Genomic DNA, 23,731 nt, shown 5'->3' on the forward strand with positions numbered 1-23,731 from the left:
CATTTCACACCTTATTCATAACCGCACAAAGCACCGTGCCGGAAAAGACCCAGAAAGATGCTTATACTTCTTATGAAAGCAAAATGAGTTCTACATGGAATGGTACATCACACGTCGGTGGCGATCTCGAAATGGCAAGACGAAAACGACGACAGACACCTTCCTGGGGGGGTAGGGGGGGGGGGGCAGGCAGCGCTACCCAAGGTAAGCAGGTGAAAGACGGGAACAGGAGTTCAAGCCGACAAATAGAAAGTCGACGGACAAACAAGAACTCACCGATTTCACACGTAAGATTGAAATCCTTTTAATAAAACACATGAAACAGTGTAACAAAGGAAACACTAACAAAAAGGCAAGTCAATACCATTTACAACCACAAAAAAAGAAAACTGTACAACTCTATAAACGCCTGGATTCACTGCTATATTTAAACATTTTATCATTTCAGTTTTTGTGAATGGGGTAACGTAGGTCTGGCCACTGTATACCGTGTTCTTCGTAGATATCATACCGTCATTCTTTTGTACATGTAGATGCATGTTTTCCTCACGGCCGTTTCACTTCCGCCCGCAGAGCAGGTAACCCGATCTGCTATTTGTACAGAATGTCGTAGTGGCCCGGTCGGTAGAGCAGGAAGATGCGAGGCTCACTGCCTTCGGGAAAGACGTGATGGTTCACCGTGCCCCCCTCTCCCCTGTCCATGTATTCCACTAGGATGGAGACGTTCAGCGCCTGGGCCAGAGCGATGATGTGGATGTGATCGCTCTCTTTGGACATCGGCTCCACCTCCTAGAAGAGGGTGGGGGAAACGGCAGTTAATGCTATGCGCAAGAAAACGCCACACCTACAATTTTACACTGACGTGAACTTATTTAGCGTACGTTTATCGAAAGGGATGTACGACTGAGAAAGCAGGGTTGCAGGCCTTCGTCAAGGGCCCAACAGTGAACTTCATATGCCAACCTTCCAATCACAAGTACAGCCTCCCAACACTATTCTCCCTTTTGCTACTGTTCTTCTAACCTCTGGAAATGTAATTTTCCCCTCACTCTATGAAATAAAAACCCCTCAGTATGTCCAACGAGATCCGGCTCAGGCAACCCGAATCTTCGCAGCTAAAGACAATGGGGATGACCTCACCTGCTGACAGAACTCTTTCACAGAGCGGCCGCCTTCGATGAAATGCTGGAAAAAGGTGTGCTCACGCTGCAGGAACCCGGAGGTGAGGAGCCGCAGGTAAACCACCACGTAATCCGACACGCTCTGGTCATTGAACGAGGCCAGCAAATCCACCAAAGATGGCTGCTTCTCACACAGATCAATCAGGTCCATGAACTGTGCAGGGAGTGAGGGGACAGGAAGAGAGCTCAGTGCCTGCATTCTTCTAAACAGATCAGCCTATTTTAAGTAACCCCCACACTTTCTGGGGAAAGAGGGAAAAAAAAAAAAAGGAGTACCAATTTGTACCTTTGCTTGTCACTGGGGCTGTACCCTCAAGGGTCTGCCAATTGTACCCTAGCTGTAGGTAATTGTACCTTTTAAGGTACAGAGATGGACTATGAGGAACATTTTTTACTCTATTGGGGGTACATTAATGTTTGTACCTTGGGGAGTCCATTTCTGTACCTTAAAAGTACCGAATTGTAAGGTACAGCTCCAGTGACAAGCAAAGGTACAAATTGGCACCTTTTTTCTGAGTGCACCCCCCCCCCACGCATGCAGAGTCCACGAGCAAAGCTTTTGTAGAGTAGCCTAAGTATGACACAATTCACATTCTATTCAAAAGTTTAAATCATATAGTTACAATGGGTTTATTTTGTACATCCCATTCCTTAGGGGATGTTCCTAAAACGAGTCCCTTCAGATGGAAGACTAAAGACCGTTTTCCCAATAAATTAGGTCTGTAGGTTCTTGTAAATTCTCAATTGTTTGGCTTTGCTCTGAACGTAAGAATGTTTACAATAAAAAGAATCACAAAAAGAAACACCAGCGTGGATCAGAACTTTACGCTACCAGGAGACGACTCACTGTGTTGTGGAAATCCTCGATGGTAAACTCCGTGAACCCTTGATTCACCAGGTCCAGTTTGCTCTTTGCTGCTACAGCCTTGAACCTAAGAAGTGGAAAGCATGAGAAGGTCACAAGCAGAGCCGGCAAATGCTTGGATTTACAGAAACATAAGTATCTCTATTACAGCCATCACACCCAAGCATAAATACGTTTTATTTTTCCAAAGAATTTATTTTTCACCTTAAGGAACTTTCAGTTTTACATGTTTACAAAAGGTAGAACAACAAAACTTTCAAATAAAACACCATCATCCTATCAGCCCAAAATAAACTCATATTTATTTACCCAAGGAAAACAGAATTTCTTTGATGATCTACTATGTCAGAAATTTGACGCTGTTCTACACTCAGAAAAAAGGGTAAAACTTTGCTTGTCACTAGGGCTGCATCCTTGTAATTGTACATATTAAAAAGGTATAGAAATGGACTCTGAGGAACATCCCAAAGGTACAAACAGCATTAATGTACCATCAATGGTACAGAAATGTTCATCGGAGTCCAGTTCTGTACCTTAAAAGGTACAATTACCTACAACTTAGGGTACAATTGGCAGACCCTTGAGGGTACAGTGCCAGTGAAAAGCAAAGGTACAAATTTTTACCCAATTTTCTGAGAGTGTAGGACAAGTGGTGCAATGCAGATAATTGTTAATTTAAGGGTACAGAGGGCTGAAGCATAAAAAAAAAACCATTGGAATGCTGGGAGATGCAGTCAATGACATCACCTCTGCAGCTCCTTGCTGTCATCCAGAAGCGACTCCAAATGCGAGAAGCCGAAGGCTCTGTAGAAACAGTTCCCATCTGGCCGCGTTTTCCGGATATACGAGTACTTTTTGTGCAGATCCTGTGGGATAAATTAACCCAGGGAGGCTAGGGGTTATAAACATTTTTGTTTTTCCCCGTAAAATCCGCTCGTGTAAATGGGGCCGTCCTCACCTTTATCTTCAGCTGATACACAGTATCATCCTCGGCATACTCCCTCTTCAGAACAGAGAGGTCCTGTCTGTCTGACACTAAAGGGATGCTGGTGGCTATCTGGAAAAAAGACATTACATGCTTAGTGTAACTTTTGGATCCCAAACATTAAATCAGGCTCATCCAGGCTTTCACGTCAAACTGCCGCCACCAAATACATTCCAGCTTGATTGCAGAACTGCTGCCTCTGGGAAATTATCACGGAGATCTGCTGATCTTCCCAGAGCAGCCAACAGCGAACCCAGCAGCACAAACACAGCAGGGCTTAAGAGCCTATTCAGCTGCACGTGCTGCCTCTTGTTTACCAGAAAGGAAGTTGAAAAAATTTTCCAGGCAGGCCTGTCTCTCTCCACTCTAAACAAGCAGCTTAATTTACATAACTGCTCATTCTGAAGAACTGGGGGGGGGGGGGGGGGGGGGTGCCACAGGGAGCAGCAGAATAGTCTCACTCTGCTGAATGCCCCTGAAAGGAGAAAAAAGGATCGCTGGGCTGACCCGCATGCAATGCTGCAGCTCTGTTTTAATCTGCGCATGCAGGCAGCTGTGGTGAATGTTAATGACGATGGCAAAGCCATGCAACTGTAGTAGCTTCATGCAGAGGCCGCAGCAGCGCTCAGAATAAACCACATTTTCCTGCTGCTAACAGCTCTCTTAGACTGACATGCCACCTCATGCAGGAACACTCTGGATATTAAAAACATTGCTATTTAAACATTTAGACACCTATTATAATCACTTGCATTGATTTTGCGCCGCTTTCCGGGTAGAAAAACCTAACGTGCATCGAAAATGTGATGCTTTAAAACACGCTAGCCAACATGTGCCTAAAATCTGACATGTTTTAATGGGCAATTGTGTGCCATCCAAGTGCATTCAAGTGCAGTTTGTTTGCCAAGGAACATTCCACAGCAGCAGTGGTAGCCAAACATACGAAGCAGGCTGATTTAGGACTAACCTGCCCAAGCCTGGTAAACACATAAGGACAGCATTCGGAGCTTAAAAAAAAATCTGACAGGGCAACTTGTATAGATTGGTTTTTACACTGGAACTGAAATCCTACTATTTAAAAGGCCTTTGGAAATGCAAGCTGTGTGAGAGTTAACCTCGAACTTCCTTAGAATTCCAATGACTAAGAGCATTAATCAACATCCCTTAAAAAAATAAAAGCCTTATCGTAATTCAATATATGCATTTCAGGGTGAGCAGCATGATTTCTGAAGTAAGACCAGCAACAACAGACAGCATTTGTCAAAAAGACAACAGAGAGAAACAGGCCTCAGGAGGAGACAGAAAGGACAAAAAATCCCAAAGGCTATGCAAATCCGGTGGCCCTGTAGATGGCAGTGTACTGCACAAACAGAATTCAAAGTCTTGACCTTCATATGTTTTGCTGGAAAATCTGAATTTCAAATAGTTTTGTGTAAAATGACTGAAGAATTAAGACATTTTAGGGGAGGGAGACATCATGAAAGTAAATAACTGAATATAATAATCACATAAAATGTTACATCCCAAGACTTCCCCAGTTTTTCTTCAGAGGCTCTCCAAAGCCTTCAGCCAGAGATCACAGCAGGAATGCACCATGCCGACTTTAAACTTGCCACCTGGGAAAACCAAGCACTCTTACCTCCTGCTGGATTCGGTCCTGCTGAGCCATTATGGCCTCATCGTACGCAAGGCAGTTCACCCCTGTTAAAATAGAGAATGCTCACTGCAATCAGAGCACTAATGAGGATGTAATGCAGATATCAAACTGTGATGTTTGGGCCCTTAAATTAACAGCAGCGTTTCCCAGGCTGGCCCTCGGTGACCCTCAGACAGTCCATGTTTTTGCTCCCTCCTGGCTCCCTGCCAGACAGTCCACATTTTTGCTGGGACAGAGGAAAAATGTGGACTGTCTGGGGGGGGGGGGGGGGGGGGGGTGTCCCCAAAGACCAGGTGGGAAACACTGCTTTACAAGGCTAATGCAAGACTGATGATAAAAAAAGTTTGTAATTTATACGAATCATTAAGGGTATTCAAGAGCAATAAATTCAATGCAACGAATATCATAATACTGACTTAAAACAAAGAAACCAAAAGTCAGATAACTGGCCAATTCTTGTGACGACTCTTACACACTGTTGTTCTAGACTGACACATGTAAGAAGTGTACGTTGAGTGACGTTTCAGAATTTACACAAAGGAAAAAATTAAATAAACCCGGGTATCACCACCGCGTGTGGACATTTCGCTGACTTGTGGGGGGTAGACGTACCAAATATGACTGAGAATATAGATAAAGAAATGGAGTTATTGCAAAGAGAAGAAAATGAGATAACGTAAGTGACCTAGTTTAATCAGTACGCACTTATGAGAGGAAAACTGCCAGACTACTTTTGATCAGGCTGACTGAAAGTGGGGTCTTAGTAAACAGCTCCAGGTTATCATGTCCATCTCCCCTAACTCATATGTAACCATTTTGCTAGCTAGGTAGCGATGCTGACAAGAAATATTTCTTCAATGGCTACGCAAATTGCTTTTTGGCTTTGTAAACAAACATTCGAGGGATAGAGATGCGCCTCGTGGGTATTTATAACAACACGGCTTCAAGATATGTCGGGAGGAAACAGACGTGTGATATTTCCCAAGTCGAAACTCTGTCTCCTTCTTTGTGTAGCTGAGTGCGCCTCGTTACCCTAGCCTCCCTCCATCTTTCCCGTTTCCCCCCCAAAACGTTCAATGTAAATAACAGTCTAGCCACAGCATGATTCTTCTTCAAAATATCTGGACCTGGACCGTAGAAGTCGAGAACTGGCGTGTCAGCACACCGCACCGACCGAGGCCTCGAACTGTCAAACAAGTTTGCTTTCGGACTCACCTTCCATCTCTGCCTGTGTTGTTTCCTGCTGCTCCTCCGCCATCTTGATCTCCGGCAAAATTCCCTTCGCCCTCCGTTTCCGGGTCACGCGCCTTATTGGGCATCCTGACGTAAAAACCTGGTTCAGCCAATCAGGGTTTTACCGGCGTACCGGTGCATTGTAGGTGCGCGAGTCAAGCCTGTGGCTTGGTCCGGTGTCTTATATGTTGGCGTTTTACTTTCACCTAATTTCATATGTATGCATCCATTGTAGTGTCTTATGCTAAAATAACGATTTATTCAGTCGTTTTTTTAAATGTATTACGCTTCACTGCAAAAGGTACTTTGTTTTGCACCTTTCTCGCGTTAAAAAGGACTAGGTCACCAGAACAGTAGGCAATCTTGGAATTCCTCATCTAAAAAGTGGTTCTTTTTTCGCTGGGAGGTAATTGAATGTGAACTATTGATTTGAATGTATTCACTATGAAATAATAGCTTATTGCTTAATTTAGTGAATGGCTGTAATTTGATTGTAAGTCTGTAAGAGGTTAACATGGTAAGTTAAACGCGTGCAGGATAATCATAAACAAAGTGTGTAGCTTGATTTTGCATAAATGCTAAAACTACTTTAGGAAGGCGATTATTGATTCAAATAATGTACAGAGTTTGCACATTCTTCCCGTATATGCGTGTCTTTTCTGTGACAGTCACCACACACGTGATCCGTGATCCGAGCCCCAAGAAAGAATGACGGCTTTTCCATAACGTAACTCATATATTTTGCCCTGAGGTGACTGGAAGCGGGCCATTCTCACCAGAAAAATAAACTGAACCATGTGGTTTAAACGAATACTGACGGCTCGACTGATATTGTAGTAGAGTGACATATTATCCAAGGTTTTAAATGTCTCTTTGTTCTACAGATTTATAAACATTTAGCCAAATTATTTAGTGCCGATTGTAAGTATTCGCTAAATCAAGTTTTTATATTGCAACAAAATAACCAATTCACTAAATAAAGGTTCATGGATGGTGTCACATAAGTGATTATGCATATGGCTTAATTCATATCAACATGAAGACTAGTGCAACAGTTTATACTATAGTGAAATACATCAAATAAATTCAGTATAGGCAACTACGCAAAAATATATCATGATATATTAACAGAAATAGCAAAACAAGCATTTTATTGTGATTATTGTTTAATGCTTTTGATATGACTATATGCATTTACATGTATATAATGGGATTTCAATACGGGATGTTTTCATAGACACAAATTTTCTGAAAACTGATGTTCACAAAAGACAAAGAACAATGACAGAGAAATGCATGTTTTGCTGAAAACCATTCTTTCGTTAGTAGAAGTGGTTATGACCGTGAACTGTTTATCATAATCAGTCAATATACATTCCCTTAGAAAGAAAATTCTTACATACAACAGCAAAGAAGGACTATGTTTCAGAGGAATGAAAAATAACCTGTGTACATTCACTTCAGTGCATGCATATCTACACACAAATAACGACACACAGCTAATTGTAATTTTTGTTTAGTTTTAGTCTGGTGTTTCCAAAGCACATCCATGAGTGGATTCCTTTTTCCATCACCTAAGTCTTCAGTGACAGTCTTCAGCTGGAGTACAAATTCAGACGCGATGGGTAATGTGTTTGTCAGACAGAAAAAGCTGTTTTGAAGTAAATGTATTTACTTCAATAAATTATTTTGTAATTTTGGTGGGTTGGTTATATTTATCATCTACCAAAGGGTGGTGAAAAACACAGAGTGCAAGCTTTGACACTGGTTGGTTGTTTTTCCAGATCAGCTTGACTCGTGGTTGTATATTGTTATAAATGCCATCTTACCACCTTGTAAAGGCTGTCCATAATGGAGATATACATTCCACCATTCCTTTGAGATCCTCTCCTAACATTCACAGCTTACCAGGAAGCAAAGTTCTAGATAATGTGGTTTATAGGATCTGTCTGCGGCAACAATGTTCAGATAGCCTTTTATAGATTGTTTAATATTATCAAAATGCAGGTTGAACACTCTGTAGTTACCCTACTAATTAAATATAAATGGTTAAACGTTATTGGACCACTTGGTAAGTGTGGGTTTACATTAGTTGTGGCAGGTTTACTAATTTCACAAACTTACATCAATTTTCGGCACAATCTAAGGGGAAGGATTTCGGGCCTAATAGACTGTATTTTCTCCTTTCATAGTACGTACTTTTTTGCTATCATCTATTTCGCAGAATCCCTGATAGCAGCAGATGCAAAGGCTTGGACCCCGGAAACACTTAGAGTGGGTCATCTGGAGCATTAAGCTTGCTAAGGTTGGGTTCCACCCCCCAGATTTCTCGGCCATACTGTGCAATGGTTCGGTCACTGGAGAACTTCCCGCAGCCTGCGATGTTGTGGATCACCTTCTTGGTCCATTCTTTGGTGTTCTGTTGGGAGCGCAAATGTCAAATGCTTAGCGAGAAAGTCTATATGAGAACATAATAAGAAAAGAGGCCTATAAATGCAAGGATAGGAATCTGGAGCCAGTTCTGACCTTGTATAGAGCATTGACTTTATCTTGACATTTCATGTAGTCTTCATAGTCGGCGAACACCTTAAAACTGCATGACAGGTACAGCCTCGCAGTCAGTCATAGTCAACATGAATTCAAACACTGAGAATCAGCCCGCATGTGTTAGTAAATATGAGAATTCATACCGGTCATTATTCATGAGCATGTGAACGATGTCCTTGAAGAGATCGGGCTGCTGAGGGCTGAAGTACCCTCCTCCGATCTGGTCAATGGCCTGCTTGAGCTCAGGAATACGGCTGCAGTATTCTGTAGCATTATAACTGGTGGAATAAAAGGAAAAAAACAATCTAGCCACCTGTACATTTTAAGTGGCCATACTGTGATACAAAGTGTATCCCAAGGAGCATTTAAGATAGAATGCGATGTGAATGCGATGATACTATACCACAGATGCAGATTAACGTCAACCTTATATTTGTTTTATTAGCTAGACATTGGTGTTAGATTAGTTATTAATATAAAAATAAAATCTGTAACACTGATAGAGACATTCAACTTGAACATTACAAATCAGATAATTCGGATTTCAACAACATCCAAAAGCTTTTGAGCTATACTTAATTTCTCTTATAACTGTCGTTTCACCCACCCTCCTCAACAACCCGGCACCTGCATCTTTACCCCTAAATTCATCCTTTTACCCCTTTCTGTCCATGGCTTCCACATCTTCCACCCTCATGCCAAAGATGAAGAGGTTCTCCTCGCCTGCCTCTTCTGCCATCTCTACGTTGGCGCCGTCCATGGTGCCGATGGTGAGGGCTCCATTTAACATGAACTTCATGTTACCGGTGCCGGAAGCCTCTGTGCCGGCTGTGGAGATCTGCTGAGATAGGTCGGCTGCGGGAATGGCTGATCGGGGGGGGGGGGGGGGGATGGAGGGCAATGTCAGCTGACTCAATATAGCACGACACTATTTGCATTTAGTCAACTTACTGTTTCCTTTTTTATTCCATAGTAAATGACTGTAGCTGGATGAAGGTGAAATAGTTCCATTTTGTAAAATGCATCGATAAAGTACTGATTTACTTATCTATTCTTTTTATTTTACTTCTTTTATTCTCTCTCTTACTCGTTACAGCACTTTGGTACAACTTCTGTTGATTTTAAATATGCTATATCAGGGCTCTTCAAATCTGGCCCTCGATCCCAAATCCAGGCCTTGTTTTCAGTTCTCCCAGGTAGTTAGTTTTATAATGACTGATTCTGATTGGTCAGAGGCTTCATATCCGGCCCACAGGTAAAGGAAGGCCGGGAAATCAGCAGTGCTTGGACCTCGAAGACAGTGGAATGAATAGCCCTGTGATATATAAATAAACTTGACCTTGACCTTGACACTGAAAATACTACGAAATAACTGAATATATTAAATTCATATGTATCTCAATGTCCGTGTTTCAACATCATAAACAATATTATGATATTCCCCAATAATCATGCACTCCCTAGACCCACAGGCCAATACCTTTCTCAGCCAGGGTGACTCTGTAGTTCTCCAAGAAGATGACCTTGAGCCGGTCACCTACCACAGGATCATTATTGACAATTTTTCCTATGCTAGTTATGAGCTTGATGATCATCTTGGCCATATGGTAGCCTGGGGCTGCCTGAGGAGGAGATCAGAGACACAGGATGGAGGGAAAGGAACTGTGTTGTCCTAGCAGAACAGATGATGACAAAGCGAAAGTGATGCATGGCTAGTAACTGGCTATAATATTTAAATCTGTATAGACCAAAAAATCACGGCCTGAATAGTCTGCCACCGGTGGCAGCCAGAACATTCAATCTGTTCCACGCAGTTGGCGGAGGACACTTACTTTTCCACCAATCATGATGGTTCTAGGAGTCCAGTCCTTGTTGGGTTCCTTCTTGATGCCTGTTAAAAAAAGCCATGTTGATGTTCAGTCTGTATATATTGTAGTAATGGCGTCTATCCAAAGAAGAAGCACTCACGGTTGTAGAAGGTAATAATATGGAGGCAATTTAGAAGCTGCCTCTTGTACTCATGGATCCTCTTGACTTGTAGATCAAACATGGATTCGGGGTTGATTTTCACTTTGTACTGCTCCTCCAGGTATACAGCAAACTTAAGTTTGTTCTCCTACAGAGACAGGCACAGTTCAAATGCAGGCTGATGCCTTGGTTATTGATGCATGTAATGTTCTACTGTACATCACATATTTATTCCAACAGCTATGCATCAATAGTTACCGCAGAAGTAAGCCAAGCTATCTGGGGCTGCACATCGATTTTTCCAAACGTGAATGAGACCTGATCCAAACTAAGAGCTTCTACATGTTTGTAACATCAACATTTACACTGACGATGGAGGTACAACTGGCAGTGTTTGGTCTTGGCACCTGTTTGATCTTGGCAACATCTCGGATGAAGGCGTCATCGTCCACAAGATTCAGCAGATTCTTCAGCTGGTCCAGATCGCGGATGTAGTCTTCTCCAATTCTCTGTCGCAGTTGCAATTGTGCACAAATTTATAAAATAATTCACGTACACAAAATACTCATCCCAGACCAATTGATACATTGTAAAGTACAATAAGTGTGATATTTATGTTAAGGATGTGTTCTTAAGGTTTATACAAGACCTATCATCCATTTTGTAACAGTTCTAATGTTCTGAAATAACTGAAAGTAGACAACATTACATCACGTTTCATAATTGTTCCTGCAGATGTGAGATGGTGCACCTTCCATACCTCTGCAATAACCTCTGCCAATCCAGGATTGCACATGACCAGCCAGCGTCGGGGGGTGATGCCATTGGTCTTGTTCTGGAATTTCTCTGGATCCACCTCATAGAAGTCTTTGAACCTATAGAGAACATCAATGGTCAATGGTGAAATCTGTTTTAACGTACTTCGCTGCATGTGTGCGAGAGAGGCTTGGCTGGGAGGCACGTACACGGTGGCTTTGAGGATGTCGGAGTGAATACGAGCCACCCCGTTGATGGCATGGGAGCCCACGATGCACAGGTGGGCCATGTTGACCCTCTTATGCCCACCTTCCTCGATCAGGGACATGCGACACAGCCGGTCATTGTCACCTGGGTACAGGGAAGCGATGCGCTAGCGGGAGAAAGAGAAGGAATGAAAAAAGATCTTGGAAAGGCACAAATAATCCAACCAGGATATAAAATTTGCACCAGGAAATCTAAAACCGACTCAAGAAATCAAGCAAAATTGGCTTAGATGAATCTACTTTAATGAATGCAAAGCGACAGTATATTTTTTCATCTCTCACCTCAAGGTGGCGCCGATTGATCTCGTAGATGATTTCCAAGTGTCGGGGTAGCAGGTGCGCCAACAGGTCGACGGGCCAGCGCTCCAGGGCCTCGGGCAGGACGGTGTGATTGGTGTAAGCACAGGTGCGCATGCATATGGCCCACGCCTAAAAAAGTGAGCAGAAGTGACAGTCAGGGAGGAAACTGTTGAGACGACAGCTCAGGTAATGCAAACCCAATGAGGGGGGCTGTTCTCCACACTCACTTTGTCCCAAGACACCTTCTCATCATCGACTAGGATCCTCATGAGTTCCGGGATGGCCATCGCAGGATGCGTATCATTAAGCTGAATTGCAACCTGCATCCCCCCAAAAAAATACCTCAAATTAGGCAACAAGGATATCGGACCAGAAAAGCCTATCAGACATCGCCGACCATAGACACCAGTCTTAGAACAAGGACCGGATCACTCACCTTATCAGGTAAGGTGCTGAAGTCTGTACGCACGACTTCCGTGGAACCGAACTTGGACGACTTGAAGCGACGGATGATGTCCTGGAGGGTGGCAGCCACCACGAAATACTCCTGTTTCAGACGCAGCTCCTTGCCTTCAAAGAACTTGGGTCAGACAGCCATGAGTCAGATGGGTCAGACAGTCCCACTCAAATAAAACATAATGATGCTAAATTGCGGCTAACGACTTACCAAATGCATTACAGTAGCGTTACAGTATTACATGACAGAACAGCAACACTAATCTCATGTTGGCTAAACGAAATGACTCAATGGTTATTTTCTTACATTATCATTTGGATAGAGTACGCGGGAGATGTTCTCAGCCAAGTTCCTGTCCAGCACAGACTGAATATAGCCACCAACATTGACTGTTCAATGAAAAACACATGTATCAATGAACAGCCCACTATTATTCAACATATATGTTTTACAGCTGTTTTTTATACAGGGTGTGGGTTCAGCTTCCATTTATTTCTTTAGCAAATGTTTTTGCCTGAAGTGAAGTACAAGTGAGGAAAGCTTGGGGTCTCAGAGCGTCCATCAATCCCGCGGCATTTGGGGTTCAGTGCCTTACTCAAGGGTCCAACAGTCATGTATCTGCTCTGACCACAGCTGCAGGATACAAACCCACCACTTCGCCCAGTTCCCTAATCTACCAGCCACCATGGTTTTAAACCCACTGTCACAGACTGTAAACAGTATCTGTGGTTAGAATGGTTGTGGATTTTAGGGTCTTAGTTGGGCGTCTGTGGTAGAATATTTCAATACAGGGAATTTCCTGGTTACACAATTAGGGATGAAACTGCACGACATGAAGGAAAAGGCATCTCCCATAGGACACCGAACAACCTGAGGACGGCAGGAGCGTCCGGCTCCCTCTCTGACGCCTCAGACTCACAGTCTTTCAGGTTGAAGTCGCAGGGAGCCTTGGCCGACCATAATCTCATGGTGTTGACAATGTTGTTTCGGTAACCAGGAACAGGGGTGTCATAGGGCAATGCCAGGACAACCTGGCACAAAAGACAATTAGGCACAGATTACCCCTTTACAGCTGATTCAAGCATTTTCCTGATCTTAACTACTTAATTTTTCAAATACAGGCATAAAAACCCATGCTATGATATTGTAGCATTATACATTAATACTATGTTACATTCTTTAGCTGTAATTACCTATACTCTTCACACAAACAGTTCAATGCCACTCATCCTCCCTGTTCCTCTTTCATACCTGAGTGTCGACCCATTTCACTCCATCAGCCGAGTGGTCTACCCTGCCATAGAAATGCACGGGTCGCATGTACTCCGGACGGGCCTTCTCCCAGGGGTTTCCGTAACGCAGCCAATCATCAGCCTCCTCAATCTATCGGTAGATATCAGTGATAAAACTCTTACAGTACTCCTTGGCATAGTGTAACTTGATGCTTCCATCCAGATGCTTATTAATAATGAACGCCTGAATATTCTTACAAATCAAAAGTAGGTTAAATTACATAAATCACATGAGAACCACAAATGAAATAATGGGAATATTGGTGAGATTGGGGATAAGAATTACTTATCACTGATTAAGATGGTGTACATGTTTTTAAACCATCTCATTTTTTGGAAGAGAAACTATTGGCGCAGACTTTTATCCAGAATAAGTGACTGTAAATCAGTGTGTAGAGTAGCAAGTGCAATATTTATTTAAGATCATCGACACAAACATATAATCACTAAATGCAGTGAATATCACGGAGTGCTGTTTAATTGGCTCATGGGAGTTTTACTTACACAAAAATGTTCTGGGGGCAGAATGAAAAATGATTGATTCAGAGACATAACCAATCAGATTGTAGAGGAGGCAGGACCAACCAATCGGATGTCTTGATCCCCCCTCTTCTAGTTGCTTGGACCCGCCTCTTCTACAATCTGATTGATTATCTCTCTAAACCAATCATTTTTCGTTCTGCCCTCAGCACATTGATATGTAAGAAAACTCCCAGGAGCATTCAGTAAATGACCCCTCTCACACACATGGACACTGGGACTCATCAATTTAAACTGCTGACATACCTGCCAGCCATTGGCAATCTTCTGGTTGAAGATGCCGTATTCATAGCGGATACCATATCCATAGGCAGCCAAACCCAGAGTAGCCATTGAGTCCAGGAAACAGGCTGCGGTAAATAATAAAGTGCATGACAGTGAGTACCGCCGAGCAGCGTTTCCACGCCCCGGTCCACGGTGACACCCAGATGGTCCATGATTTTGCTCTCTCCCAGTATCCCAGCCACTATGGGAGCTGGAAGGGAGCAAAAAACGTGGACCATCCGGCGGTGTCTGAGGACCGGGATGGGAAACCCAGGAATAGAGATGAAGTGTAAAAAAAATCCTAATGTCAACTAACACACGATCCCCACCTCAAGCTTAAATATCCAGGGGCCTGAATCATGCAGTGAGATTTGTTGGTTAGCTAGATAACTTGTCAGATTTAAGGTACCCCAGATTAAATGGACTTTACCCTTGTTTACTTTAGCCGAGACTACCTTAAGTCCAGCTTCAAGGTCTTTTGTTTTCAAGGAAAGAAATGGCAAATGAGACGATTTCCTTACCAGCAAGACGTCCGAGCCCACCATTCCCTAATCCGGCATCCTCTTCCATGTCCTGCAGCTCCTCCATTTCGAGGCCCAACTGGGAAGACAGGACACATAGCAGACCTGTCAGTGTTGGGAAAGGCCCTCATGCCTCTTAGGGAGCCGCTCTACCAATTGCTACATTCATTAGAACTAGCTGTGTCTCTAAATGGATCTTTTACACTGTGAGATGTAATGCGATAGGAATAATGTCACACTTGATACTGACATATGTTACAATGCCTTGGTGGCTTTTTGGGACCACGCCCACCACCCATGAAAATGCATGTCGTTTTTGCATGATTCTGTCACCTGGTACATAGCTTCATCGCAGGAGTTCTCCAGAGCCAGGTTCACCATGGTGTTCTGCAGCGTGCGGCCCATGTAGAACTCCAAGGAGAGGTAGTAAACACGCTGGAGAGAGGAACAAAACAAAGCTTTATTTCTTTAATTGCCATGGAATACCACTGAGGAAACACGGGACAATTGTCTCTGGATCAGATTTAAGGTAGTCTTTGGTTAATTGTTAATGGACAAAGATAAAGTCTATTTAAATTTGGATACCTTAAATCGAACAAGTTATCCAGCTAGGCAAGATATCCTACTTTCTGAAATAGGCCCCTGGATCAAGTTTCAATGGTTCATTAAATACTGAGGTAGGGACAGGCAGATCTTCCTGGACCTTTATTTAAGACTACAGGACATTGTTCATGGTACATAAATTCCAATTGAAAATAAATGGATGAATATGGATGAATGGTGCAAAGAGTCCAGAAATTAATTTGATTAAATGAAGTCTGGTAACACTTTACCTAAAGCAGTCATCATAATGTATTATAGATACCTTCATAATGCATTATAGTGCATTCATAAAGTATTATAAACATGGCTATTAATAAAAAGGCATATTATGGATGTTCTATGAAGCTCTCGTGTATAATGGACTATAGACACTTTCATAATGCATTATAATGGTCAGTATAAGTCATTATTATGCATTATGAACGTATCTATAGTGCATTATAGATAAGAGCTTCATAGAGCATTCATAATGCATAATAAACATGCCTATAACGTGTTATGACTTTTTATAAATAGTTATAGCGTGTTTATAATACTTTATGAATGCATTATAATGCACTATGAAGGTATCTATAATGCATGATACATAAATGCTTTAAGTAAAGTGTTACCTGCAGTTTTGCAATGTAAGCACACAGACAACTGCAAATTATTGACTTTCATCGTTTTATCATAATTGCTGTTATCCAACCAATTACAGGCCCTGGGTCCTTTGGAGTCTTTGGTAAAATTTGTCTGGACTGGTGGGGAACAGGACAGAATACAAAGGAATGACAGCTGGAGAGGGTTAGAGGGATTGTACTGGCCTGGCTTTTCAGATGGCTTAAAAATAGCACAGCCAGGGCTCATTCTGAAAGCTTAGACTATCTGTGATATATGTCATTCTTTCGGAATGGTTATGCTAACGGAACACTGGAGTATTTTATTTGTGCACACACATGCTCATCCAGCCACAGACTATATATGCGGGTAATAGGTGCTGCTTAATTTCATCTTCTTCTTTTAGGTAAATTAGCTTCTAAGTGCAGAAAGAGCACTTCCCCCCACTGAAATGTACAGCTGCGTCTGTCTGTGTATACTGTATGTGCAAGGACTCCCCTTAAATAGATTTCAGTAATACCAGTGTAAGGAGATGCAGATAACATGTTCATATTAATGTCAATTTCCTTAGACATTGATGGGAGCTATAGTCCTACGTGGTCTTTATATTACACACATAACATGCGTCGAATGGCCTCCTCTCGTTTGTAAATTTCTTATGTTCTTACAGGCAACGCTTGGATGTTAGACTATACGGCTGTAGCAGACCACGTCTGACCCCTCCATGAGTATCGGAGTTCTTGTCACATACTAAAACACATAATATAGGTCTACATTCATATTATTGTGGATGCATGTAATTGTTGATATATTTATACTATTGTTGATTTTCGAACTTGCGGCTTTTTAAAAGATATAAAAAGCAGAGCAGTTCATATGTTTCGGTAACACTGTAATTTTGTAGCAAAAATTATATTTACGTCATAAAGCCTCGGAAATGCTGGGTCACATAAACAGTGATGAGTTTCTCAAGGGCATATTGATCCCACAGCTGAAAAACACAATATGTTGAATTTGTCTAATTATCTTTCTACTCTGTTGACGTGATCCCAGCGCCGTTCAAATAAAACCACTGCAATGCGAGCGCACTCAAAAACTAATACCAAGCAAACAGGCGAATTAAATGTCAAGTTTAATACAATTGTTGATCATGAGTTACTGAATAATTAATGCGTCTCTTTCATAATATGCAATTCATTGACAAAACGTATATGCAAAGCTGGCTTTTTTTGACTGCAACGTCGCATGTAATTGGTATCTGTGTAACATCCAGCGCCATCAAAGCTATTTTCAACATGCATGACATTCTCTCCTCCCCGCAGCCAAATGTCATCTAGCGAGTGTGCTGGTGTACGTGCGAAGTAGAAGGTAAGAACCGGAGCACTGCGGCAGGCTTACTTTCGGGTCCTTCTCATAATAATGTTGCTGGGTCCTGATCCACCTGCCCACCAAGTGATCGCGGACGGTATTAGCAAGGGCGAAGTAGTAATCGCGCTTCGTCGCCACATTTCTGTCCTTGACTAGCGTGAAGTGAAGGTGACGATTAAAATTGGTCTTGATGTCTGCGACGTTTTCCACTCCGGCGAGCCCTCGCACGGAAATTTGCTTCCTTTTTTCTTGGTCCGAAAGTGGTCTTGACATGTTGGTGAACTCGATGTTCCTTGATGCTTGTATGAATTAGTATTCAAACGGAGATAGGAAAATGGAGGATTTTCTTCCTAAGTGTATGCAGACGATAGTCGCGACACCAGCCTCTTATATGCCTTCTGCAGGGACATGGGATGGAAGCTGCCTGTCCACACCGCTTTAAAAGCGACCATCAATTATTCTAAGAATAGGGCGGGCCTTACTGTATCCACCGTCCAATTGACCTCTCTGTCTTATAGCGTGCTTATTATTTATGAACTACGTACAGATATTGCAATTGGTCAGATTGTCGTGGCTGTTTTTATCCGGCAACATATGTTAATGAGTATTTTCATTTCTACAGCATTTAATAGAATAATCAACTAGACTGTCACAGAGCAGATTCGCTGTTTAAGTACAGTACATCAAATAAATAATTCAAAACATTTACGTTATCAGTTTCCTATCCAGTGAGGCCAACAAGTAACAAATATATTATATTTACAGTGTAAAAGTACACTTAGGTACAAAATACCAGAAAATAGCACAAAGTAATTTAAGGAATCAGAGCCAGGTTGTCATGTTTAGGGACACAAAATTGGTTTCCAGGGTCCGGAAACAATTTACGGCGCATTAAAAATAGTTGTTAAATGTTTGTCTGAGTTTAATACATATTTGCTTCATAAAATATAAACCAAATCCCTGACGACCATAAAAGCACACAGTGGCCCTTTAGAGAAAATCCAGATAGGATAATCAAGGTGTAATTTTTGTATATATATGTCCAACTTGCCACTCTGCAAAAATACCACACAGTGACAACCATTTAAATATTTATCACATGTCTTCTGCACCAAATTAAAATTGCTTTTAGCTAGCCAAATTGATCTCCGTGTTTCCTGTTCCAGTAAATTATACAAGACAGATAAAAGTAAGCGACAATAGTACATTAAGCACATGCACGCAGTGTATTTCCAAAGTCTGACACGAAAATGATACCTTGCTCTTTAAAAAATCCCACACTATTATCTATCTGATCATCATGTAACATCTCAAAAAACTCAAAAAACGAGGTAAACACCTTCACTATTACACTTAAAAGCCTGATCTGTAAACATGGGGGGGAAACTCACTGGAAAATTGAATGACTTATTTAATTTCCTTTTGGGGTTAGCTGAAGAATTCCAGAAATGACATCTTAACTTTGAAGAGAATCCTGAAGCATAGAAATTCAGTGTTTAATATCCCAGCAGCTGGGGGCAATCTGGGTGGGGGCATGTTTGGAATCCTTGTCACCATCAATGTAGCAATTTTAGATGGGGGGAGGCACATCACTCCTGCTGAATTTGTGTGTGTGTGTGTGTGTGTGTGTGGGGGGGGGGGGGGGGTCATAGGATGGAGGGAGATAAATCCCTGACACTGTGTAGGAGATCTGGGAATCAACCTTATATGCATATGCACAAAAATAAACACATGTGCACGAACACGGACCAGGACATAATACCTGGCTGTATTACATTGGCACCCCAGGCAGTCATACCTTACAACGACTGACACAGGGTAAATACATTAACGCCAGTGTAACTCCACCGTGTCCCTGCACATCCCCACATTTTTAAAAAGCCACTGTTAAGTAGTTCTTATAACAGGTGAAGGTCATTCTAATTATTTATTTAGCAGAACTAAACACACGAGCAGAACAAATTCGGCGCAGAGACAGGCCACGCAGGATTAAGACTGGAGAATTGGAGAATTCACGAGCAATTCCTATAACAGGAATCCAGAACGGCCAGCAATAAGATTCTCGGATAAAAAAAAAGTCGAGTTCACTCTGAAGCTGTTGCTGCTGCTGGAGGTACTGCTGGCTGATTATCGCCCCCTTGCTGCAGTTGGAGGTACTGCTGGCTGATTACCGTCCCGTTAGCAGCTCCGAGCACTTATCCAGGCAGTGGGGGAATTTGAAAAACCCACAATTCCACAGTCTCTGCTGGCCCTTAAGAAGATGCCCAGTAGAACGCACTAGGGTTTGGGCAGGACAGTAAGACGCACTTGTTTTGTCGTCTCAAAACATTTCTCTGGTCTTTCATGTTCTTTAAATTGTTCAAACAACACAACCAGGCCGCCATAGGCGATTTTACCGAGTGTGCAGTGCCACCTACTGGTCAGATGAAAATGCTATTTTAACATATAAATTACAATTAAATGATACATTTATATTTGAAAATGTGGCGTGTACTAGACATATCAGCGTGTAATGGTAATTTATTGTAAATGTAATTACTATTTTTTATGTTTAGCCCAGTTAGGCGTAGCCTACACTGAATGACTGGTTTGGCTCCAAGCTCCTGTCTCTCGCGTGAATGACTGGTCAGAAGCTCACAACCCCTGGGAGAAAATCCTAGAGGCGCCTATGCAGGCCGCAAAGGATTCAGACGGGAGAGGGGGAACGAGGGATTGATAAGTACTAGTTTACTTCGCATAAATTTGTCCGTAAAAGTAGGTGTCCAACGTTTCTAAAATGAATTTGTTCATACTCGTCCCTGAAATACAAGTAAATTAAAACCTTTTCAAGCCATTGCGATTTTGAATGTGATTTTGAATTAATATATAAAAGAACTAATCTGACGACAAGAGATAAATATTCTAGGGGACTGGGGCTAGTCGTTTTCATATTAGAAATTAGAAAGTTGAAATCATGGCGTTTTGGATTCATGTTGCGACACTGCATTAAAGGACCAGTAGAGGGCACCATTTGCTCTGTTATCAACTTTGCGGAGATAATCGTGAACAGCCCCGTGCAGCGCTCATAAGAGTGCCGTAATTCAGATGGGATATTAAACCAGGGGTTGCCAAAGGCCATCAATAGTTTGCCATTGCCCCCCCCCCCCCCAGTAATGACTCAACCCCCCTAAACCATTAGCCCCTGAACTGCACAACAAAGCAATAGCCTAACAAGACAATTTTTCCAATCAGCAGGAAGAGCAGCACTGAGGAGACATAGGGTGGTGTTACACTAGTAGAGGTTTTCCTGGAACAGGTGGGTCTTGAAGCATCTCTGGAAGGTGGAGTGGGAATCTGATGGCCATGTGTGCTTCAGCAGCTCGTTCCACCGTCGGGGGAACCACACATGAGGAACGTCTGGAGTGAGGCTTCTCATGTGATGGAGGGAGCTCTATGTAGCATTGGGATGCTCAGAGGTGCTGTAAAGGGGGGGGGGGGGGGGACTTAGGAGAATTTCAAGGGCCCCAGATTGACAGGGGCCCTAAAAAATTTGGAACATGATTGGATTGGTCTGGATTGGGGGGTGCAATATGATATGGGGGCCCAAAATCTCTAGCAGTGCTCCTGGGTATACTGACCAAAGAGGGCGAAGTGACACTTGGGTCTTAGGAGCCTCTTGATGTAGTTGGATGCCTGATTTATCAGTTTTATTTTGATTTCAATTGTTGCTGCCTGATTTTGCTTAGCTATATAACCTTTTTTTGTCTGATCCTTTTCTACTCTAATGCTCATCTCATCTCTTTTTTCCTGAATTATCTGTATAATTTAGATCACGTATAATCAGACAGAGATTGGCATCTGTCCACATGTCATTCATTTTTAGAATACTGGAGCTGCAGTTATCTAAATAAAACACACTCCCTTCCCCTGTAAAATGTAAGTAAACATCAATGCAGGCAATGAAGCTGTGCGGTTGGGGAGGGAAGGGGGTACTATATATATATATATACACAAACAGATACAAGCAAATGAATGGTTGTATGCACATGAAATTTTACTGTTTCCTTACTCTAAGTGAAATTCTGTGAAGAGAAAAAATTGCTGTAGCATTTGAGTCACTGCTTGTTCAATTAACCACATCAACAGCTTCTGGATTTTATTGGCGTCGCGAAAATTTGCAAAGTGGATAAATGCTCAGTTGCAAAAAAGTAAGGAGAACATAAGTGTGTCCGTCGTCGCTGTAGGTGCGATTGTGAGCGTGGACTTCAACTGAGGCGTGAAGCGCGCGCCTGTGTATTTGGTTCCCTTAGAGGTGGGATAAAAGGGGCCGTTTAATCACCTTTTAACATATACATGCCAAATTTTTACCAACATGGTTACATAATTGGAAACGGGTAAAACCCATGAAGACTACGCCACTTGAAGATATGCAGGGAAAGACGCGCGTCTTCGTTGTTGCTAATTGTTTCTCGGGATCAGAATCCACATCCTGTAATTAAGTAACCCCCCCACCCTTCGTTTTGTATCTTGTCTGCAACACAGACGCGCTTGACGGCTCGCTATATTGGAGCGACGGCTTCTTAAATGCGTAGGGCTGGCAGAAGAGCAGGAAAGGGCAGATGTCACTAATTGCATTTCTTTAGCAGCGCAGGCAAGCGCGATGTGGCCTCCAGTGAGAGTCATTTACGGGGCGGGGAAGCTCTTAAGATGAAGGCAAACTTTAGCGCAGGTGTTCAGACCTTTTTAAATCGCTAGCCACCCAAGGTGCAGGGAAAATCCCCACAGTTGATGCACACATTTAAAAAGGAAAACACACTTTAATACGTCCGACTGTTTCGTATAGTACTTGCCAAATTATGTAGCGGTACAATTTTCGCTTTTACGTTCACCTAAACCGTGTTTAGCTATTATAATTGTAAGTAGATAAGTTAAATGTAAATTTTTGTTTCAATGACAGGACAGTAACGATTAAAGCGGCATTGTGATACAATAGGGGGCGACACTAATCGGCGCAAATCGCGTCGATGCACCTTATCAATGTTATAAATGGTTTTATGCACATATGGCAGTGTAAATAGGCTACATTAATCATCTTTACAAAACATAAATGTATTTTTTTCAGATTTAAAGCAGGGATTCCCAGTTTTAAATATGTATTTTCTAATATGACTCTGCCAGCAGTAAGTCATCTATTTAATCTTTGAATAGCAAAACGATTTCTTCCTGTTTAACCAGTATACTACAGAGCAGTTTTCGGTTATTGTACTATTATATAATCATTATTTATTAAACTGCTTAAGACGGTGATAAAGCATGCTTCTATTTCTTATCTGAAAGTTAAAACTTTCGACCCTTTTAAGCTCTAAGAATGACCCGACATAATAGGGGCTCCACGCTGCAGTACAATAGGCTGCACTGCGCTCCCGTTTCCTCTCAGCACGCATCGCCGATAATCCGGCGCCCAGCTCAAAGGATCCCCATTTTTTCTTGTTGTTTGATCGGAACCATCAACCTCGTCTAATTCGGGCTAATCTCCGTGGGGTGTCAGTGATCCGATCATCCCGTGTTATCTCGGCATAGCTCCTCTATAATGGGGACATTATCCTCTCCATTTTCATAGTTATCTGTGCATGTTACAGATGTTGAACATAACAGTGCCGATCAGTGGGCACAGGTTTACCAAGGGTCAAGTTAGCTTGGCCATTCTTCTGACTAAGCTATGAATTATTTTCTCTACCAGATATAACAGAGTTTATTCTGAGTGCTATTTTCAGTCTTCCCTGAACCTGCCTAATACAAAACAAACATTACATAAACAAGCAATTTTTATTAAATTAAGAGTGGGGAAAACAGGATTTCAAGACAAACACCAATGTTAAGTAAAGAGTACCCAAAATAAGGAAAAGCGTTAAATAAAAATATTGTATCCATTAATCTTTAACATACAAAAGAAAATATTGCAAAATACAGTGTATAGCATTAGTGCAATTTTACTAGCCGTGCAATGTGTAATTATATGATATAAGAATAAAAAATAACAAAGGTTGTTTAATAAAATTATATTGACCAAGAATATAGTCGTAGAATTTGCTTTATTAAATCTGCCCCCGTTCTTCCCATTAAAATTGACGTCACACTTATTAGAATATACATTGCGAAACAGGAGGCGTGGTCTCTAGGGTCTCGACATAAAGCTCTCCCGAGGGACCCTCATTCCAGTGGATTGCTGGAAAATTGGCTCACTTTACAGGACAATGTCTGCCGCGACGCCTGACGAAAGAAGCGGAAGGATTGTAAGTTAGTTCTTATTTTCTGGCGTGCATTTTAGTAATCTCACTTTACGGTAACT

The 23,731-nt window shown here is 42.1% G+C and overlaps 2 protein-coding genes across 2 annotated transcripts; both read right to left on the bottom strand.

The window, feature by feature from the left end:
• Positions 1-288: 288 nt before the first annotated feature.
• otub1b (OTU deubiquitinase, ubiquitin aldehyde binding 1b) lies at positions 289-5,997 on the bottom strand. Its single transcript, XM_023797449.1, has 7 exons — positions 5,904-5,997; positions 4,671-4,732; positions 3,005-3,103; positions 2,794-2,912; positions 2,029-2,113; positions 1,141-1,335; positions 289-789 (listed from the first exon to the last, which is right to left on the bottom strand). The coding sequence occupies exons 1-7, from the start codon at positions 5,944-5,946 to the stop codon at positions 592-594; spliced, it is 801 nt and encodes a 266-aa protein (XP_023653217.1). The 5' UTR covers positions 5,947-5,997; the 3' UTR covers positions 289-591.
• A 1,072-nt stretch (positions 5,998-7,069) lies between these two features.
• On the bottom strand, positions 7,070-17,848 carry LOC111836331 (glycogen phosphorylase, muscle form-like). The gene is made up of 20 exons (XM_072717622.1): positions 17,434-17,848; positions 15,166-15,267; positions 14,833-14,911; positions 14,294-14,397; positions 13,467-13,598; positions 13,135-13,246; positions 12,522-12,604; positions 12,195-12,338; positions 11,986-12,078; positions 11,741-11,887; positions 11,402-11,565; positions 11,197-11,311; positions 10,844-10,945; positions 10,437-10,584; positions 10,301-10,359; positions 9,949-10,090; positions 9,128-9,335; positions 8,612-8,746; positions 8,448-8,514; positions 7,070-8,340 (listed from the first exon to the last, which is right to left on the bottom strand). The coding sequence occupies exons 1-20, from the start codon at positions 17,674-17,676 to the stop codon at positions 8,191-8,193; spliced, it is 2,529 nt and encodes an 842-aa protein (XP_072573723.1). The 5' UTR covers positions 17,677-17,848; the 3' UTR covers positions 7,070-8,190.
• Between the last annotated feature and the right edge of the window lie 5,883 nt (positions 17,849-23,731).

Source organism: Paramormyrops kingsleyae, chromosome 10 (assembly GCF_048594095.1).
Source record: "Paramormyrops kingsleyae isolate MSU_618 chromosome 10, PKINGS_0.4, whole genome shotgun sequence".
NCBI lineage: Eukaryota > Metazoa > Chordata > Actinopteri > Osteoglossiformes > Mormyridae > Paramormyrops > Paramormyrops kingsleyae.